A 19,276-nucleotide genomic window follows, 5' to 3' on the forward strand; every position below is an offset into this window, starting at 1 on the left:
CTTAGCATGATGTCTTCAAGTTTCATCCATGTTGTAGCATGTGCCAGAACTTCCTTCCTTTCTAAGGCTGAACAATATTCCATTGTATGTATGGAACACATTTTTTTTGGTCCCTGCACCCATGGAAGGACACTTAGGTTGCCTCCACCTTTTGGCTATTGTGAATATGCTGCTGTGTTGAACTCCTAACCACTAAGATACATAGAGACTTGGAGAATGAGTCTTAAAGGAAGGCGCACCGCCATGGGCTGCCTGACATGCCCCAACCTGAGATCAGCCAAGTACCATGTGGTCCATCACCCACTGGAGAAGGCACCACCTCACTGGCAGGGGAAAGCGATGCACAAGGCCAAAACATCCCACAGGTTGGTCAATTGGAGAGCCACAGCTCCATGCTGGCACACCCAATGCCATTGTGTTTCCCTGAGCCTTAGATTCTGGGGAAAACAAGGTTCTTCAAATCCAAACTGCTCAGTCCAGACCTGACTGCAGGATTCACCACCTGGACGGAGCGTGCCCTGGGACTCCACTGGCGCATCCGCCAACCCCTGCCGACTTCTCCACTCGGTGGTTCTGAGGGTGGTTAGGGGTGAGTTGTGTTCCCTCCTAAGGTTACCACCCTAAGATTTTTGGAAATGTGAGAAGCATTTCTGGTTGTCATAACGATCCGTCTGGGGGACACTACTGACATTTAACATGTAGAGCCAGGGACAAGAGGCGCCCTGCCATGTGTGAGACAGTCACCCACAACAAAGAACTGCCCTGCATCGTGAATCACTTCCAAACGTCTCATTAAAACGTATCTTGTAAGCAAAAAACCTCATTATAATCATCTGGGCCTAAAACCTAATTACGTTTTGCAAATGAACACAAAGTAATTCTGCATGGTTTTTATATGCACCAGATTTTCCAGGAATGCAACTATTGAGTAAATTGAGGGAGACTGTATTTTTTTTTATATGGAACTTTCCCGAGAGTTGTTCACCATTTTGGAAAATCATGGCAATGCCACTCCTAGTATTTTTTTTTTTTTTGCTTTTACTTTTATTTGCTTTTTTTTTTTTTTCTGCAGCATTTATTCCTGGGCCGTAAGTTTTTGTTTCTTCAGTTTCTTCTGGGATATCTTTGTCTTCTGTGCAACCTCCTCTTCAGGTTTAGGAATAATCTGTTCTTTTTCAGGAAGGATCATCTCAGTGTGGCAGGGAGAGCTCATGTATGGGTTGATCTGACCATGAGCTCTGTAAGTCCTGCGTGGCATCTTGGGTGCTTTGCTCACCTGGGTATGCTTAATGACCAGAGAATCTACATCTAAGCCCTTAAGTTCAGCATTACTCTCTGCATTTTTGAGCATGTGCAGTAAAAATTCAGCCCTTTTTTTGGGCTACTGACCCTGTGTCCAGCCCCACTCTTTGGCCTCGGCACACCTACCAACTCCACCATTGTAAAGACAGACTGGCACACATTGCTTCTGTAAAATCACATCCTTCAGATACGTGGTGGTTTTTCAGATATGCATACCCTGAATGGCCTGGGCAGTTTCACGAGTGTTCTTAAAGTGAACACGAAGATCTGAGCCTCTTGATTTGCATGATTCTGTGGGTCAAGTGAATAGTGAACCATTTTTAGAGATCACCTCAGACTGCTTACCCAAAAAGGACTCCTAGCATTTGAGTTGCAAAAAATATATAAAACTTTATCAATTTTATTTGAATTGCCACATTCAAAGTCCACTTTAGAGGCAACCCCCCTCCACAGGAGGGGTCTATGTCTACCACTCACCGCCCCCCACTCCCATCTTCTGGTATAGTCCTGCCCCAGCATTTACATGTTGAAATACATATTCTGTTTTTATACACTTCTATTCTTTTATTTCTTCTTTTACACCCAGGACATTATATTACTTTTATTTTTAAACATTTTGTGTGTTGGTCGATTATGTTAGACCACAAATCCCGATGCAAACCTCTTGGGGGCCAGATGTGTTTCAGAATTCAGAATTCTCCAGATTTTAAGTACTAAAAGTAGTATGGTGCACCTACAATATGTTATATAACCCCTCAGTGGGGTCTAGAACAGCATCCTGTCATCAATCACACATATTTCTACAGCAAAACGTACATATGAACACATAAGAGTGTGATGAATTACGTCTACATGTAACTTCAGATCAGCTCAGGGCGGGTTTTGTTGACAAAATTTTAAAAACCGATTTAGGATTTTCGAAGCGTTTTGGATTCTGGATAAGCGATTGTGGCCCTCTGTTTTGTGGCCCTCACTGGGCAATAATATAATGAAGGGGGTGGTTTAAGAACGAGGCCCTGGATCTGATAGGCTGCGAGCATCTCACAGTCAGTCTTTGGAGGGGTGTGTGAGGGTCCACCTGAGGGCCTCCCTTCCCAAAGCCTCCTCTGGCTTCAAGTGAATGGGACCTGGTTACTCTCTTTCCTGTCTGTCAGCTTCTGGACCTTTCCCAATTCACTTTGTCAGACAGCCGCCAACACACGTGATGACCCCATGGTAACTGACAACATCTGATGGCTGCTCCAAGCAGGGCGGATAGGTGTTCTGTGAGCTCTTATGCCCAAAGGTAAGCTGTTCTCTCTGTCTGAAATCCTGCTTTATCCCCCTTGTCCTCCAGGTGAGGGATTCCTTCTTAAAGGCCCAGGTTAGGGACTTCCCTGACGGTCCAGTGGTTAAGGCTTCATGCTTCCAATGCAGGGGGTACCGGTTCAATCCCTGGTGGGGGAAGTAGGATCCCACATGCCCCATGGCATGGCCAAAAAAATAAAAAATGGAAAAGATAAAGCCCCAGGTTAAATGTCATCTATTTATGGGACTTCCCCAAAGTTCCCCAATGGCATTTGTCACTCCCTCAGGCGAGATTCCCGTTAACTCTTGGTATGTTCATTCATTCCAGAAACTTTTTTTTTTTTTTCGGTACGCGGGCCTCTCACTGTTGTGACCTCTCCCGTTGCGGAGCACAGGCTCCGGACACGCAGGCTCAGCGGCCATGGCTCACGGGCCCAGCCGCTCCGCAGCATGTGGGATCCTCCCAGACCGGGGCACGAACCCGTGTCCCCTGCATCGGCAGGCGGACTCTCAACCACTGCACCACCAGGGAAGCCCAGAAACATATTTTTTTGAGTGCTTACTATGTGCCAGGGACTGGGCTAGGCTGAAGAATGTGGACCCCATATGACCTTGGATTTCCAGGTCTCCCAAGGTCCTAATCAGGACACAAGACACTCATCAGCCTCTTGTCCTTGCCAGGGGAGCGGAGGTTCCCTGGAGCCCCTGTCCCAGAACAGTTCCGTTCCTGCAGAGAAAGGAACTCACATTTGTAGGGCAGCTACTTAATGTGCCAAACGCTCTGCAAAGTTCTGTTCTCTTCAGAAAGGGGCCACTTGTTGGTATGCCCAGCAGACAAAGTCCCAGGATAAATGTGCTACATCTTTCTAGAATTTTAATTTCACTCAAAGACTTGGGAGGGAGAGTTAATTAGTGTGAGGTAAGTAATGTAAAACATGATTTTCACATTAATCAATAGTGGATATAGAATAGCACGGAGCAGAATGCTAAATTAACACATGTTCTTAATTTATTATTTGAAGAGGTAATACATGTTCATGAAGCAAAATGTGATAAGTATAAAAAAGTTTAGAATGAAAATTTACCCCTCTGTTCTCCAACCACCCAGCTTCACTCCCAGGAGGCAACCGCTATGCCCAGATTCTTGGGAATCCTCCAAGAAATCATCCATACACAGTCCAAGTAAGTACCCGTGTACGTGGGTTATTGTTGCTGTTTAGTATAATGAGCATAAAATACACACTGCCCTGCATCTTGCTTTTTTCAGATAACACTACATCTTGGAGACCTTTTCATAAATCATAGAGACTTATTTCATTCTTTCAACAGCTGCACAGTTTTTCATTGTATGGATGTGCCAGAATTTGTTAACCAGCCCTGTGATGATTATTTCCAGTATTTTCCTATTGCAAACAACACTACAACAAATATAACCCTGAATAATCTTCATTTGTACATGTGTCAGTATATCTGTAGGAGAGATTCCTGAAAGTAGGTCACAGGGCATATTGCATGGTCCACTTGCCCTCTGAAGAGTGCTCCCAATCTACACTACATCAGAGTATCTGTTTCCTGATCCTTTAGCCAATGCACAACAGACAACACAGTGTTCTTAACCTTTCTGACATTAGCCAATCTGATGGGTGAAGACTTGTATCTCATTAGAGTTTTTATTTGCTTTTTTTTTAATTATGAAGGAGGTTGAGTATCTTTCTTTTCTTTTTTTTAATGTTCAAGACCCATTTGTATTTCTTATTCTGGGAACTGTTTCTTCATATGATTTCTCCATGTTTCTACTGGATTGTTGGCTTTTTTTTCTTATCAACATTTAGAATTTCTTTAAATATTAAGGAAGGGTCCCTTTTGCTATGTGAATTGCAAATATTTCCCTCCAGTATGTTTGTCTTTTGATTAGTTTGGTTCCCTCCCCTCCCCCCTCACCTTTTGTTTTATACATATATATGGTAGCTAAATTTACCTTTGCTTTTATAGCTCCTGGGTTTTAGATCATCTTTAGAAAAGCTTCTCCCCTATCTGAGGTGATTTAAGAAATATTCTCTCATTAATTCTTTCCACGAAAAGTTTATTAAGTCCTGTCTCTGTACCAAGGGCTCCTTTAGGGGATGGAGTTGCAGTGTTGAATGAGGCAGACCACGAGGACACGTTCTGAGTTCTTTTGCTAAGGTTTTTCGCACTTTTCCTAACTACTTTTACGACATCATTTTTTTGCATTTAAATCTTTCTTCCATCGGGAATTTAATCTGCTGTAGACTGTGAGGGATCTTTTTTTTTTCCCCAGCTGGCAACCCACTCAATCTCGACATCACTGACTAAATAATTTATCTTATCTTTACTAATTTGAGATGTCAGTTTTATCATATGCTAAATTCCCATAGCCAACACATTTTTATGCTAAAAACAAGACCTCAAATCAATGTCCTGCTTCCAGCTTCACCAAGAGACCCCTCAGGCTGTCAGTCTCCTTTTTATTTATTTATTTTTTATTATTTTTTATTTTTTGGCTGTACCACGCGGCATGTGGGCTCTCAGTTCCCCAACCAGGGATCAAACCCACGCCCTGTGCAGTGGAAGCGCAGAGCCTTACCCACTGGACTGCCAGGGAATTCCCAGTCTCCTCTTTTTTTGCCTTTAGGAGCACTTGGTGGGAAGTCTGAATATCACCGATGTCTTTTTATCCTCTTTACTCTTCACAGTAGTAACCTCCAAGGTAGAGAGTGTATCTCCATTTCCCAAGGAAGGAAATTAGACCTAGAGATGTGACGACCCACACACCATCCATCTGCCTCTGGGAGTGAATGCCTGTTAGTTGAGAAGTCCAAGGCCAGCTCCACACAAGCTGTGCTTTCAGTCTTTCTTTGTAAATTTGAAACGGAAACCCGGAGGGTCCAGGCTCTGTAGGTTATAAAGGTTGTAAATTGTCAGAGGCCACATTTCTTGCCCACTGGACTAGAGGAACAGAATCTGCGGAGGGAGATGATGGAGTCTGAACCAGGCAGTGGAGAAGGTTAGGTGGCAAGAAAAGGCAGGCCCACATCCACGGTTCTCTGTGTGCCCGGACTCCAGCTGTATTCCTGTTTCTGTGTTCCTTGAGACCTTCCTATATCTTTAGATAAATTCTCCTTAAGCTGCTTTCACCTGGGTTTCTGTCACCTGCCATCAAAAGGATCCTAGAAAATGGCTGAAATGAGCCCAGTCCTGGAATGGTTTTTTTCCAACAGCTTCTCTCGCGTACATCACAAAAGGGGGCCAGGATGCTGTGTCCGCTCTGAATTGTGTCTCAAAGGGCAAATGGAATGTGTGGTTATGGCCAGTGTAGGGGCTCCAGAGACCAGGGTCCTCAGCCACCCACCATGTGAGCCCATCTGTAACCAGAATGGAGGGTTGTGACAGTACAAACACAAAGCCTACTTCTCTTTCCACCTGATTAAGGTGTTATTTAGAAAAATGAGACCTTCTTACTCCTTCTTACTTTCCCCTGGGCCCCTGTGTGATGGTGTAGACCAGGAACTCATGCCAGAACGTAGCCAGCGTCTGACCCTCTCATCTGTTCTCGCCTCCCCAGGGTACTGTTGGTTCTTTCAGGAATTACAGTTGCCCCCCAGGTTGGAAATCTGGAAGCCAGTTTCTCCTCAGTGACTCTTGCCCTTGACCCTTCTTTTCCATTCTCACTGCCAATTCCAAGTGCTACTTCCTCGGGCCCAAATGGTTGTAATGGAGTCCTAACATTACTGACCCCATGCCTGTGCATGGCCTGAAATGCCCTATCTCACATATGCACCAGAGTCCAAGTTGAAATATCACCTTCACTGTGGGGCCTCTCTGACCACCTAGGATTCGGCCTCTCCCTGTGACACAGACCTCTACCCTAAGATGTGACAGAAGGAATTATCCAGGGATCAGCTGTGTGACCAGAAGCACGACCCCATGCTTAACTTTTTTGAGCCTCTGTTTCTTCATAGGTCAGATAGGATAAATAGCGGGGCTTTGGTGAGAATTCAAACTAGAAGGTAGAAATGACCATTTCAGGGCTTGCTCATAAAAGGGAACCCACTTTTGTGTCCTTTGCTCTCTTTCTCCAGTTTTCACAGCAGACTGTTTGTTAACTCTTTGAGGCCTGGGATCTTGCCTTACTGGGTGCCTTGCAGAGAGCATGGCATAAAGCAGGAGCTCAATGCATGCTGAATGAATAAATACATAAATGGAAGAATGAAGAAAAAACCCTCTCCGATCTTAAGACTCTGTTCAACCCCATGTGCACTTTTGCCAAATTAATACTCCTTCAGTTTGGCTTTCGACATATGTGTCACTTATTGTTGAAAAATCATCTATGGGGACTTCCCTGGCGGTCCAGTGGTTAAGACTCCATGCTTCCACTGCAGGGGGCACGGGTTTGATCTCTGGCCTGGGAACTGAGATCCCACATGCTGAGTGGAGCAGCCAAAAACAAACAAACAAACAAACAAACCAGATGAAACTTTTAAAAAATTAAAAAATAAAAATCACCTATGGCTCTCTAGTGCCCATAGGTTCATATTCCTTCCTTCAGATTCAGGGCTCCTCATGATCTGGTCCTATATACTGTTTTTTTGGTGTTATTTCCCATTATTCACTGCTACAGTCCTTTTAATGTAGCTGTTCTGGGACGTCTAGTCATTGCCAGCCACTTCCAAAAAGTCCTTTCCTTTCTTATCCTGTCTTTGCACCTTCATTCATACTTGGTTTCCTTACTAAAAGGCATTTCCTTCTCTCTGCCTAATCACCTCCTACTCATCGGTGGCAGAGAAAGCTAGTTGCTTCCTAATATCCCTAAAGAAATTGAAAAAAGTTCCCCAATAATTCCACCATTTGACATTTGGACATAGTTTCTTCCAAGCTTTATTTCTATGTATTTAAAAAATATTTTAAAAAATATTAATTGGGAAGCAGTTTCTATAATGACCACCACACACTTATTTCTACTTGCATAAACAAAAAGAAGCAAATAAAAATCACCATAATCCTACTATCCTAGCCAGTGATTTAACCCTCTGGTCACATGTACTCTTTAGGCACATATTAGTATTTAAAACAACAATTCCATTCAATTTTTTCACAAAGTTGAGATATTGTGATCTATCTAGTTTCTACTCTATTTTATTTGGTTAGCATTGTTTCAAAACACATTTTTCATGTCATTAAGAAAGCTTGGTAAACATAATTTTTTAAAAAATAGAAGCACGATAAGCACAATATCCCATTGTTTGAGTAAACCATAATTTACTTAGTTTTTCCATTGCTCCACATTTAGGGTTTCTTTTTTCAAGTTTCCTTTATTTTAAACAATACTACAATGAATATTTTTGTGCATAAATGTTTGACCTTGTTTCTCAATAGCTCCTTAGGATTACTGTAGTAACTACATTTCATGAGTGTTTGCCATGTACCAAGCATTAACTGTAATGTTACTACACTGAATCCTCATAGCAATGCTATAAAAGGTAGATTATCATTCCCATTTCACAGATGAGAAAACTGAAGCACAAAGGGTAATGTGCTCAATGTGCTCAAAACCATGAGAGTGTGGCCAAAATTTAACCCGGCCAGTGTGACTCCCAAGCCCATGCTCTCAGGCGTGAACTTTTTAAGGCTCTTGATACATTTGCCAAATGACTTTCCAGAAAGGTTGTTCCCGTCTACACCAGCAATATAAGAGTGTCCATCACTCTTATTTCTCCTTTTTTCAAGTGATTGGTAGGCATTTGCATTTCAGTTTCTCTGGGCTGTCTCTTCATGTGGTTTGCCCATCTATCAGTGAAGGTTACCACAGACCACTAATTAGCTCAGCTAAACTTCCCAGTGGCAGGCAAAGTGGTGATGTTTCCTCCAGAATCTGGCCACATTTGTCCCACTCTGATGTGAGAGTGACCTAACAAATGCAAACACTATAAAATAAAATAACATTTTTATACTGGGAGACATAGAGCCTTCTAGGCCTGTCGATTTGTGTACAGTCTAGAGGAGCTTTCATCTGGAAGCCGGTGCCATATGTAATTTGCATGTTCAGGAAATTACATAATTACATAAGAAGTGCTATAATTACATAAGAAGTGCTTTCTTCTTTGTACTGAGATGCTTATTCATGCATATCAGTATAATTTCAAAAGAAATAAAACCAGGTTAATTTCAAAGAAAATCAAGAGTTTGCTAAAACTGAAGTATAAAAGTAACACAATGAAGAAAATTCATTGATTTTTCTTTAAAATGCCAATATCATAAAAATTCTGCAATTGGATTTTGGGTGGCATTATGGGCATGAACAATCCCCTTTTGGAAAACTGAGGCCATCTCAGGGTAGCATCTGAAATGTATTTTTTTTTAAACACAGTATATTTATTTACTTATTTATTTATTATAAATTTATTTATTTATTTTTGGCTGTGTTGGGTCTTCATTGCTGCTCGCGGGCTTTCTCTAGCTGCGGTGAGCAGGGGCTACTCCTCGTTGCGGCGCACAGGCTTCTCCTTGCGGTGGCTTCTCTTGTTGAGGAGCACGGGCTCTAGGCATGTGGGCTTCAGTAGTTGTGGCGCACAGGCTTAGTTGCTCTGAGGCATGTGGGATCTTCCCGGACCAGGGCTCGAACCCATGTCCCCTGCATTGGTAGGCGGATTCTTAACCATTGCTCCACCAGGGAATCCCTGAAATGTATCTTTCTTATTAACACAGTTTTGACGCCACGTTTCTTCCAGGACAGTTAATGCCTTGGGCAGTGGAATGGGACATCCACTGGTCACAAGTCTGGCGTGCTTCTCTGGGGTCCCTTGTATACTATCATCAGCCACCATTCACAAGCACCCACTATGTGTTAGACAGTGGGAGGTGTTCTACACATGCCTTGGTTCTCATCTGCACAGTAACTATGCGAGGTGAACAGGATTTGCTCCAGCCTTGAGATGAAGAAGCCGAGGCCCAGCAGTCACAGGTTAGTGGGAGAGCTCAGAATCTGAAAACCCGAACCTGGGCCCACTGGCTGCACCCCTCTGGCGGAGGGCTAGTGGAATGGACCGCTTATTATGAATGGCTATCCCTCCTCCTTCACAATTGGCTGGGCTGCATCCAAGGGAGAATTTTGGTGGATCAGAAGAAATCTGAAGAGTAAATGCATTTGCACTACTGTTTTGGGGATCTACACTCAAAAGACATTGTGACAGTGACGAAGGGTTACTGGCACTTGTCTCCCCAGACTGACAGCTATCAAAATCCATTCTTGCCCTGAGCTGTCGTCCTTGAAAAATTAGTAACACACACTTACATGACTGTTCATACAGCCCAATGGACAAGATCTTCTATTGCCTACTTTTCTCAGCTTCTCATACAAGTTATAGAAGTCTGAAGGCCCTCCATTATGCTAGGCAGGTACTGTGGTAAAACATCCTTCTTCCCCTTTCCTCCACGTAGTGTGAGGGGTCTGGAGACAAAATGATCCTGTTTGGGCCGATGACTTAACAATGTCAGGGGCTGCTGGTGCCAGTTACTGAGGGAGGGGCAGGTCCTCAGACAGGAAAAGGAGACTTGGAGGATGGGATCATGGCCAGTAGCAGGAATGCCATTTCCTCTGGGCACTTTCTCCTGCGTAGGGAGAGGAGAGTGTCCTAGATGGGTGGTGCTGGGGGACAAAAGTTGAAATAGCCCCTACTCTAGGAGGTATGCCAGGGGTTGGTTGACCCCTGCACATATATCTCTCTCTCTCTCTCTCTTTTTAAAATACCTGATATATTATGGTGAAAATATTTCCATGCCTTTTTCTGCTATTAGCTTGAGGGCTCCAGGGTAGGATCATTGCTACTCACAGAACATAAGCCAGAACCGAGCATGGGATTGGCATTTAGGAAATATTGAGATGAGGACTATAAGGAAGTCATATTCTGTAAGTTGCTCTATGTGGCTGTCTGTTACTCATTGAGTTTATTTCTCTGTTAAATATCCCTGAGCTTCTAGTCAAGTCATATTTAAATGTTGTATCTAGTCTCAGATGTCCTGGAGAATTAAGTAAGGAAATTAAGGTATCTATGCCAAACTGTAAAGGGGGAAACAATACCCCCCCCCATCGATTTCCCTCCCCTTCTCCCAGGATAACAGAAATGATGATTAAGAGTCCCGACGGGAAGGTGAATTTCAGGGAGAACAGTTGGGGTGTTAACGACTGTCTCTTGGATATTTTCCATTTCTAGTCTTGGAAAATCTGACTTTCACTTGATTAAGGAAAGTAGCAGGTTTCTCATCGGCACTATGCCTATATTTTATGCCTATAAAAAGCAGGCAACAGCCTGCACTTTTAGGGAACATGCAATACAATAATCTGTTCTGAACTGGAGCTGACATCTGAAGCTTCTCATGGTCCTACCTGCCTGACAGTAGTGAAAACTACAAAAACCTAGAACCGAGAACATCCTGGCCTTTGTTAGGAGCACCTTCTATATTCTGCATTTTGCCAATAATAGCTACCTAAAGATACTCTGCTAGTTACATTATCATGCTGTCACTAATCCTCACAACTCTGCAAGGTAAAATATTACACTAAACCTATCTTTACAGATGAGGCAACAAACGCAAAAATTTTGTAATTTTCCCAAGCAGGAGGCCCCAAAGGTCATAAGCTTGTAAGGGCCTAAGCTGGCATCAGAACCGCTTGTTATTGCCACGTATGTCAGATGGCTTCTGATATGACTGATATCCACTGTTTTCTCTAAGCTAATTTTCAGACTTCTTGGTCTGCGGAATTATTTTTTTTAAAGGATCAGTGATTACTTGTAGGTTCTTTTTTAAATTGACTCCCATGTATGTCAATCAAAACAGTTTGTGCATGCAATTACAGTTTTCAGAATGGGTGCTTGGAATGGAGCAATATGAAAAGAAATGGAAAAAAATCAAACCTTGGCAACTGGTTTAGTAAGAATTATACTTCTAAGCTTGCAATCCACGAGGAATTTGCAGAATTTCCTCTTCCTGAACTGAACTTCTTCCTTCCTTCATTTCCCAGGTCAGCTTAAATCCTGGCTCTTGCTTGAGGCCTCCTCTCAAATGAAAAGCTCCTTTTTCACACTATGATAATATATATACAGCGTCCCAGTCAGATTGCTCATTCGATCACTTAATCAGAGTCTTCCTTACCATTTTACTGAAATGTGTCCTGAGCTTTTGGGTTTCACTACTTTCAGTGTCAAGGGCACAAGGGCTAAAGGTTACACTTCTTTTTATCCCTTTCGTAGCAAGATGGTGCTGTGCACATAGAATTTGCTCAGTAATACTTGATCCATGTATAAATAGGTGAAAAATAAGTGAATTTGGAAAAATTCAGGGAGTAAGTAGATTAGGATGGTATAGTAACAGACATTTTAAAAAGTACTTTAAAGTTTATAAAATGCTTCTCAAGCAACCTCATTTGTACCTCAGAATAACCCAGAGGAAACTGGCTTGGAGAGGTTAAGAGACTTACTCTTGAAACCCAGATCCCCTTCCTCCAAAGCTTGTTTTATTTCCATTATAGTTGACTCTTAATTATGAATATGAGATTAAATGTGGAGACAGCCCCCCCCATAAAACATCCTCACCAGCAGAGGGCGCAAGAATATGTATGGGTCTTGGAGTAAGATTTGCATACTGGCCCAGCCACTATTTTTTTTAATATAAATTTATTTATTTATTTATTTTTGGCTGCGTTGGGTCTTCGTTGCTCTGTGTGGGTTTTCTCTAGTTGCGGCGAGGGGCGGCTACTCTTCGTTGCGATGTGCAGGCTTCTCACTGCGGTGGCTTCTCTTGTTGTGGAGCACCAGTTCTAGGCGTGCCGGCTCAGTAGTCGGGGCTCGCGGGTTCTAGGGCACAGGCTCAGTAGTTGCGGCGCACCGCCTTAGTTGCACCGCGGCATGTGGGATCTTCCCGGACCAGAGCTCGAACCCGTGTCCCCTGCATTGGCAGGTGGCTTCTTAACCACTGCGCCACCAGGGAAGCCCCTGACCCAGCCACTTTAAGAGCTAGTGACCTTGGGCAAATCATTTTATTTTTCTGAGCCTCATCCGTAAACTAATGATGATAATCTCCCCTCCCCCCAGCACTGCAGAGTAGTCATAAGGATTAGAAATCTTCTGTGGCTAAAACATAGTAGGTGAACTGTAAATTGTATCTCTCCTGATCCCCATAAGAAGATCACAGGAGCGGTTTGGAGGTTAAATGGATATTAATTCTTGTTTGATGTTTTAATAAATATTTGAAATTAGTTTGCATATTTGACCCTTACAATAGCTTAACTGGGCAAAGAAATGAATATTGATGAGAAAATTTTAATACCCAGTGCTGGCAAGAGTGAGGAAGCCAATTGGAACAACATTTCTGGATAGAAAGCCTTAAAAATATGGTATGTCCTTTGCCCCAAAATCCATTTAACCTAAGAAAATAGTATTGGATGGTAGCAAGACTTAGCAAAACAAAGGATGTCATCACCACTCTTTATAACAGCATAAGAAGAAACAACCTAAATGTTCAATGTAGGGCACAGGCTTAATAATTATAGTTTCTCCATCAAACTGAACACCGTGCAGTCATTAAAATGATGCTATAGAAGAATATTCTAAAAGGAAAGATGATCACAACACAGCAAGCAAAGATCACAAGACACAAACAGCCCGCTTTAACTTTTGTTTAAAAATATACACAGGACAGAAATCAAAATTTCCATAGGAGATGCGATTGTTAGTGAAGCTTTTTTTTCTACTTCTCTTTGCTTATCTTATTCTCTAAATGTTCTGCAATAAACATGTATCACTTTTTTGATAAAAATAGTTTTTTCTTTTACATGTGCAGAGTTGGTGTTTTTTTTAAACACTGCCTGCCAGCACAACCAGACCAGTGGTCAAGTAAATTAAGTTAGTTGTAATAAAGTAACTTGGAAGTTTCAAGTCGTTAGTTGAAGAGAGTAATTAAAATCCTAATGAAATTACACAGCACTGGTCGCTTAGCTGCAGTAAGGCTGCTCTAAATATAGACACCGGGTTCCACTTTCTCAAAAGGCCTAAAAATGGCATAACATAAAAAATGAACAATTGTTCATGTAAAGGGCCATGTGCCATGTTTGTCCTAAACCACTGTAACCCGAACTCACCCATATCTCATCCTCCAGGCTGGCTGCATGTCTCTGGAAGGGTGTATTTGCTCTACATTACTCAATTTACTTTCTTGAACTTGAAATGGAGTGGAATTTCAATGTACAGTTACCCATTAGCTCCAAGGCTAAATTTAAACCTTTAATTAAATTAATCCCTTGATCTTAAACACATTTCTTCTCCCTCAGGAAAGTGTAGAGGGTTTCTTAGATGTCACAGAACTCAAGTCAGTGTGACAATTGTTCCTACTGCATTTGGTAAGTCACTCGAACCGCACAGGGAAATCTGCAGGCGTTTTCGTATGGCTCATGGTAACCCCCACCCACTCCAACCCCCCCAGGACAGGCATTTGTTGGGCGTGAGGTTGGGGTACAGAATTCTGCCACCCCTCGCAGATCCAGAGCTGCAGCTTGGACAGGTACTCATCTTTACATAAGACATTGTAGGTGCCAGACGGATGTTTATGAAATAAATGACAGAAAGTAGCTGTGGATATTGTTCCCAGTTTATACGGGAGGAAAAGAGATCATAACCCACAAAAAATTTGCAAGGTGACAAGGGGAAAAGGTTGTGAGGCCATCTTAGCTTACCTTGGTCTTCATGGAAAACGGAGCACGTTTCTGGGCCGAAGTAAAAATTTATGTTGGCCTTTGCTAAGAAAGAGATGAAAACTGACAGCACCATCAAATGGAGATGTATCAATTAGTCTGGCCACACGTTTGATGTTCGTGCCTGGGTTCTTACGCACCCCCGGGTATGCATTTAAATCAGGGGCTGCATCCTCAGTCTGCGAATGAATGAGACACAAACTCAACGGTTAGCGACAGCTTTCTGGTGGGACTGTCCACATAAGGGGTGTGTAACTATTAATAAGGATGTATTTCTCGGGGCCCAACAGCAGCGCGGTTTCTAGTTAACAAGCTCGCGGGCCAAATCTCCGCGTCGCTCCAATTAATTGTCCCGCAGACCCACAATTCTCCCGCGACCACATTTTCACGCCGTTACTCATGGGGTTCTGCTCGCGCCCCCAATTCCCAGTCCAAGCGCTACGAGGAAACGTGCTACCTCCCTCACCTGTGCGCGCGCCCTGGCAGCCACCAACTCTCCCCGCAGTCGGCTCGGACTACCTGGACCGCCCGGCCGATCCCTCGCCCCGCCACCCGTTTGGCTTTCCCTTCCTCCTCCTCTTCCTCCTCCTCCGGCCCCCCGCCTCCGGCCGCCAGCCTCCGCGGCTGCCGCCTGCGGCTTTGTTTTCCTCCCAGGTTTCATTCCCCACACGTGATACAGTGTTTTTGCAAAGAGCGCTTCGGAGCGCGAGCGCGGGGCGCGCGCACCTATAAATACGGACACCGGGGCCCGAGAGTCGGAGACTGCGGGGTCTGAGAGGGCCCGGGACCGAACCCCCAGGCTGCTGGCGGGCGGGCAGACGGCCAGCGAGCCGCGCGCGTGGGCCGGAGCGGCGGCGCCCCCCGCCCGAGCACCGAGGGGCAAGCATGGCCCGCCCGCTGGGGGGCCGGGCCGCCGCGCACGCCGCCCGCGCCCCGCGCCCTGCCCAGCCCGGGTCACCGGCGCTCGCGCCCGCCGCTTAACACTCGGGCGCCGCTCGCTTCTCGGGGCATCGCGGAAATATCGCCGCAGCCGGACACAATGGCGGCGACTGCCGCCACCACGGCCGCCACCGCCGGCAAGGCCGTCCGCAGCAGCAGCAGCAGCGCCGGCACCGTCGCCGCGGGCACCAGAAGATTGCAGCAGCAGCCGCAGCAGCAGCCCCAGCCCGCGGCCGCCGCGCCGGCCCAGCCGCCGCCGCAGCCGCCGCTGCCTCCGCCCGAGCCCCCCAGGAAGCCGCGCATGGACCCGCGGCGCCGCCAGGCTGCCCTCTCCTTCCTCACCAACATCTCGCTGGATGGACGGCCGCCGCTGCAGGACGAGGAGTGGGCCGGCGGCGAGGAGAGCGGCGCGGCCAAGCCGGGCGCCGGCAGCGCCTGCGGCGCGAGGACGCGGCTCAGCCTGCTCGCCGCCGCCGAGCGGGGCGGTTGCGGCGCGCTCGCCGCGGCGGGCACGGCGGCGGCGTTGGCAGCTGGATCAGGCCCCTGCCATCCGCCGCCCTCGCCGCTGCCGCCCCTGGTCCCCGGCGGCCACGCGACCGTGCTCGGCCCTGGGGCGGCCCGAGGGTTCGCGAGCCCCCTGGGCGCAGGCCGGGCATCGGGGGAGCAATTGCAGACGCCCCGGCCCGCGCCTCTCGCTGCCTGCGTTCAGCCGCAGCTGCCCGACGGGCCCGGGGGCGCCGGGCAGGAGGAGTTGGAGGAAGACGATGCCTTTACCAGCGTGCACGTGCCGGCGGCCGCCTTCTTGGGCTCCGGGACCCCCGGGAGTGGGAGCGGTAGTCGGGGCCGCCTCAACTCTTTCACTCAGGGAATCCTGCCGATCGCCTTCTCCAGGCAGACCTCGCAGAACTACTGTTCCCTGGACCAGCCGGGCCAGGGGGGCAGCACCAGCGCCTTCGAGCAGCTGCAGAGGTCCCGGTGAGTATCCAGGACGCCACACGCGCCTTACCTCGCGTCCCTCCCGGCCCGCTCTCTGCTGCGGGACTTGGTCGCTCCCAATTCCCGCGCCCTGCCGGATCCCCGGGCTTCTGGCGCGAATTCCAAACCACGAGGGCACGCGGAAGAGGGAAGGTCTCTAGGGAGCGTGTGTGTGTTCACACGTGTGTGCACGAGCCCGGCACTCACAGAGCAGAAGCACCATGTTCATGAAGTGGGTCCCGAGTTAGGGCTTGCGGGAGCCCACTAAAAAGCGGCACCAAAACCTCCCACTGCAAGGAGGAGATCACGAGCTTCCAGAAACCCGGTCCGGACCCGGAGAAGCACTCTCCTTGCGCCAGGCAAGACTAGGCGGGGCGCAGAGTTGAGCCGTGGGTCCGGCCGGCGGCTAAGCGGCGCGTGTGAGCCGAACTTGTCGCAGACACGCCGTGAATCCCTCTTGAGAAGTTCTGCCTGCGCTCAAAGTATTCCAGTGTCCCAGGAGAACTTGGCGTTTTCCTTTTGCTTTTCTAAGAAAAGGGAAGTCCTTGTGTTCCCTTGAACCAGGCCTTGGGGGTGGGGGACAGGGAGAAAACAGGGCTTGAGGATCCTTTTTTCCATTCCAAGGTGAATTTGCCGAAATTAGTGGAAAGGTGGTTGTGTTCGCTCGCTTAAGTCATCTGCGGGTATCAAGCATCTTAGCAAAACCGTGAAATGTTGGACACTTGCTTATTCGGGAAATGTCTAGAGCTTGTCACTTATGTTCCAGGGACAGTCGGGGAGCTAGTTCTGCATCAGGCAGTGGATTGGAGGTTGGGAGAGAACAGGAGTGGGGAGCCCCAAGGAAGTGCAGACCTGTTCCCTGGGAAGCTTGTTACTTAGGAAGGCCTCTTAGGCTCCCTATGGCTCAGTTATTTTAACCTCCTGGGGCTTCAGTTTCCCCTTCTGGAATGGGACCTTGCCAACATGTTGCAGGCCTCAAGGTGAGAAGGGGGAACCTTTCCTGTTACAGCCTCTCTCCTGTAATGTTCATCTGAACACTTAGGCTTTTTCTGGCCTAAGTAAGAAGGTGGCCTAAGTAAGAAGGTGGCCTGTTGGAAAACTTTAACTTCCTCCCGCAGTGGACAGATGGGAAAGAACAAGACAGGCTCCTGCAGAATTTTGTTCTGAGTCTGTTTCTTCCCAAGTGGTGAAATCATGACCCTGCTTGGTATGTAGCATCCTAGCTGAGTGCACATGGGCTGCGGGCAGGGGTGTGGAGCGGTCGAATAGCTTTGTGACTGCACGGATGATTAGTGACGCTGGGCACAGGTGACAGCCTGGGCCTGGCATTTCTTGTCAGAGCATGCCTCTCCCCGTTATTGGGCCAGTGCACAGGAGGGGAGGGGAATCCCTTCCGTTCTGGGTGAGTGGTTTGGACTCAGCAGTTTCTGGGCAGCTTGACGTCACGCACTGGCTCTTAATGACTCTAGTTTGAGCGTGAGCCCAGCTTGTCCAGCGGGTCAGGACAGGAGTTGTAATAAACATACATGTTATTCTAAGCCAGTGTGCAAGATTGGCCTGTGTCTCGTAGTAGACAGATGTGTTCCCATGCTCAGAACATCTGGAGACCAAATAACTTCACACTTTGTCTCCAAGAATCTCATTTCAGAGGACACGGAGGATCTTGTGTGTTGATATTTCTGATCCAAAAAATAGCCAGATTTAACCTCTGAACATATAAATATGAACCCCTTGGGTGTTTTATTGATCCCCCCCCAACACACACATTAAGATGAGTTAGTCAGTATAAGATGCTTCCTTAACCTGACAGCCACATTCATCTTACTACTTCGGAATTAACCATCTCCGGCAACTTGACGGGCGTTTAAAAAATTACATCTCTCAACAGAAATAGTGTCAAATTTAATGTGCAGAGAGGAAGTAAATGGGTAAAACAGAGATTTAAGAAAGGCCGTGAAAAGCTAGCTTGGCCACTACTCATGGAGTGGCCAGGAACTTGGAATCTCCTAGGACACTTTGTTTCCTACACTGCCCTGGTTGCAAGAATTTTGTCAGAAATGTGGTGCTTTTGTGATCACTAGAGAGTACTTTCACCTGGCTGGATGAATTGTGATGTGGAGACTCATTTGAATAAGGCCCAGGCCAACTTAAAGAATGTCATTTGTTTTCCTGGTATGCCTCCCTTTAAGAAGTTCTCCTAGCCTCGGTGGTTCCATATACTACTTCATAAATGTTCTCCTGGGGTGTTGTTTTTAAATCATATTATGCTTTCCTTGGATTTGTTGCTTGCAATTTAAAGAATTCCAAACAACCTTCCTGCTCAAAAGTGAGTTCTTGGACCTTCAGAGCTCTTACAAATGCAAACCCTCAGGCCCTACTCTGGACTACTTGAGTGCAAATTTGCATTTTAACAAGACCCCCAGATGATTCATATACAAGTGAAAGTTTGGAAAGCACTGCCATAGTTAATTGAAATCTGCCTTTTTTTTTTCATGAATTTGGGATTTCATATACCCAGTTTGTTATGGGTATATAAAAATCAGAATCTCCTGACCTGAAATCTTGAAACCCTTTCTTTTTTGTTACTTCCATCTGGACGCTTGTAAAACTAATCACAATTATTACTTGTACTTCCAAATCTTGAAATATGACAGGAAAATTTCTGTGCCCAGGCCTTGGCACAGATGTGTCCATGGATTGATGACTCCATCTCTGTGCTTTCGGCTGGATATTTGACATTTATCCCAGTGAATCCTCACAGCCACCCTATGTGTAGATTCTTTCTCAGACCCAGTGTTGGCCAGGATCTTTGAGATCCAAGCCTGATGTCTTTCCTCTGCCACTGCGCGGTATCACTGTGCCTTGCATGCAGTAGGCCCCAGGAGAATTTTGGAGCTGTTGGCTGTAAATGTTTGTCCGGGATACAGCAGGCCAGTCGTGCTGGTATGATTCTCTCCTCCCTTTCCTAGTCCTCACATTTAGCCTTGCTACTTAACCAGTCTCCACTGAGGT

At 46.2% G+C, this 19,276-nt stretch overlaps 1 protein-coding gene, 1 long non-coding RNA gene and 1 pseudogene across 12 annotated transcripts in view; 1 reads left to right on the forward strand and 2 right to left on the reverse strand.

Moving 5' to 3' along the window:
• The window catches only part of LOC309815095, a 61,691-nt gene extending 45,214 nt beyond the window's left edge, over positions 1-16,477 (reverse strand). For 2 of the 4 annotated variants that reach the window (XR_014295797.1, XR_014295799.1), the window contains exons 1-2: positions 15,632-15,727; positions 14,333-14,529 (exon numbers count right to left, since the gene is read on the reverse strand). This is a non-coding gene — a long non-coding RNA (uncharacterized lncRNA). Of the gene's footprint in view, positions 1-12,304; positions 12,550-14,332; positions 14,530-15,631; positions 15,728-16,295 lie in introns of those variants that run through there. The other 2 variants (XR_014295800.1, XR_014295798.1) reach the window with 2 other exon arrangements.
• Positions 907-1,620, reverse strand: LOC309814777 (large ribosomal subunit protein uL22-like; annotated as a pseudogene). Its single transcript has one exon. The product of its transcript is annotated as a large ribosomal subunit protein uL22-like (transcript).
• The window catches only part of CABLES1 (Cdk5 and Abl enzyme substrate 1), a 109,391-nt gene continuing 105,384 nt past the window's right edge, over positions 15,270-19,276 (forward strand). For all 7 annotated transcript variants that reach the window (XM_082641603.1, XM_082641604.1, XM_082641607.1 and 4 more), the window contains exon 1: positions 15,270-16,264. In XM_082641603.1, the coding sequence (XP_082497729.1) occupies positions 15,390-16,264 (875 nt within the window). In that variant the 5' untranslated portion in view covers positions 15,270-15,389. The remainder of the gene's footprint in view (positions 16,265-19,276) is intronic.

The sequence above is a fragment of the Mesoplodon mirus genome, assembly GCF_964341445.2.
Source record: "Mesoplodon mirus genome assembly, chromosome: 13".
Lineage (NCBI taxonomy): Eukaryota > Metazoa > Chordata > Mammalia > Artiodactyla > Ziphiidae > Mesoplodon > Mesoplodon mirus.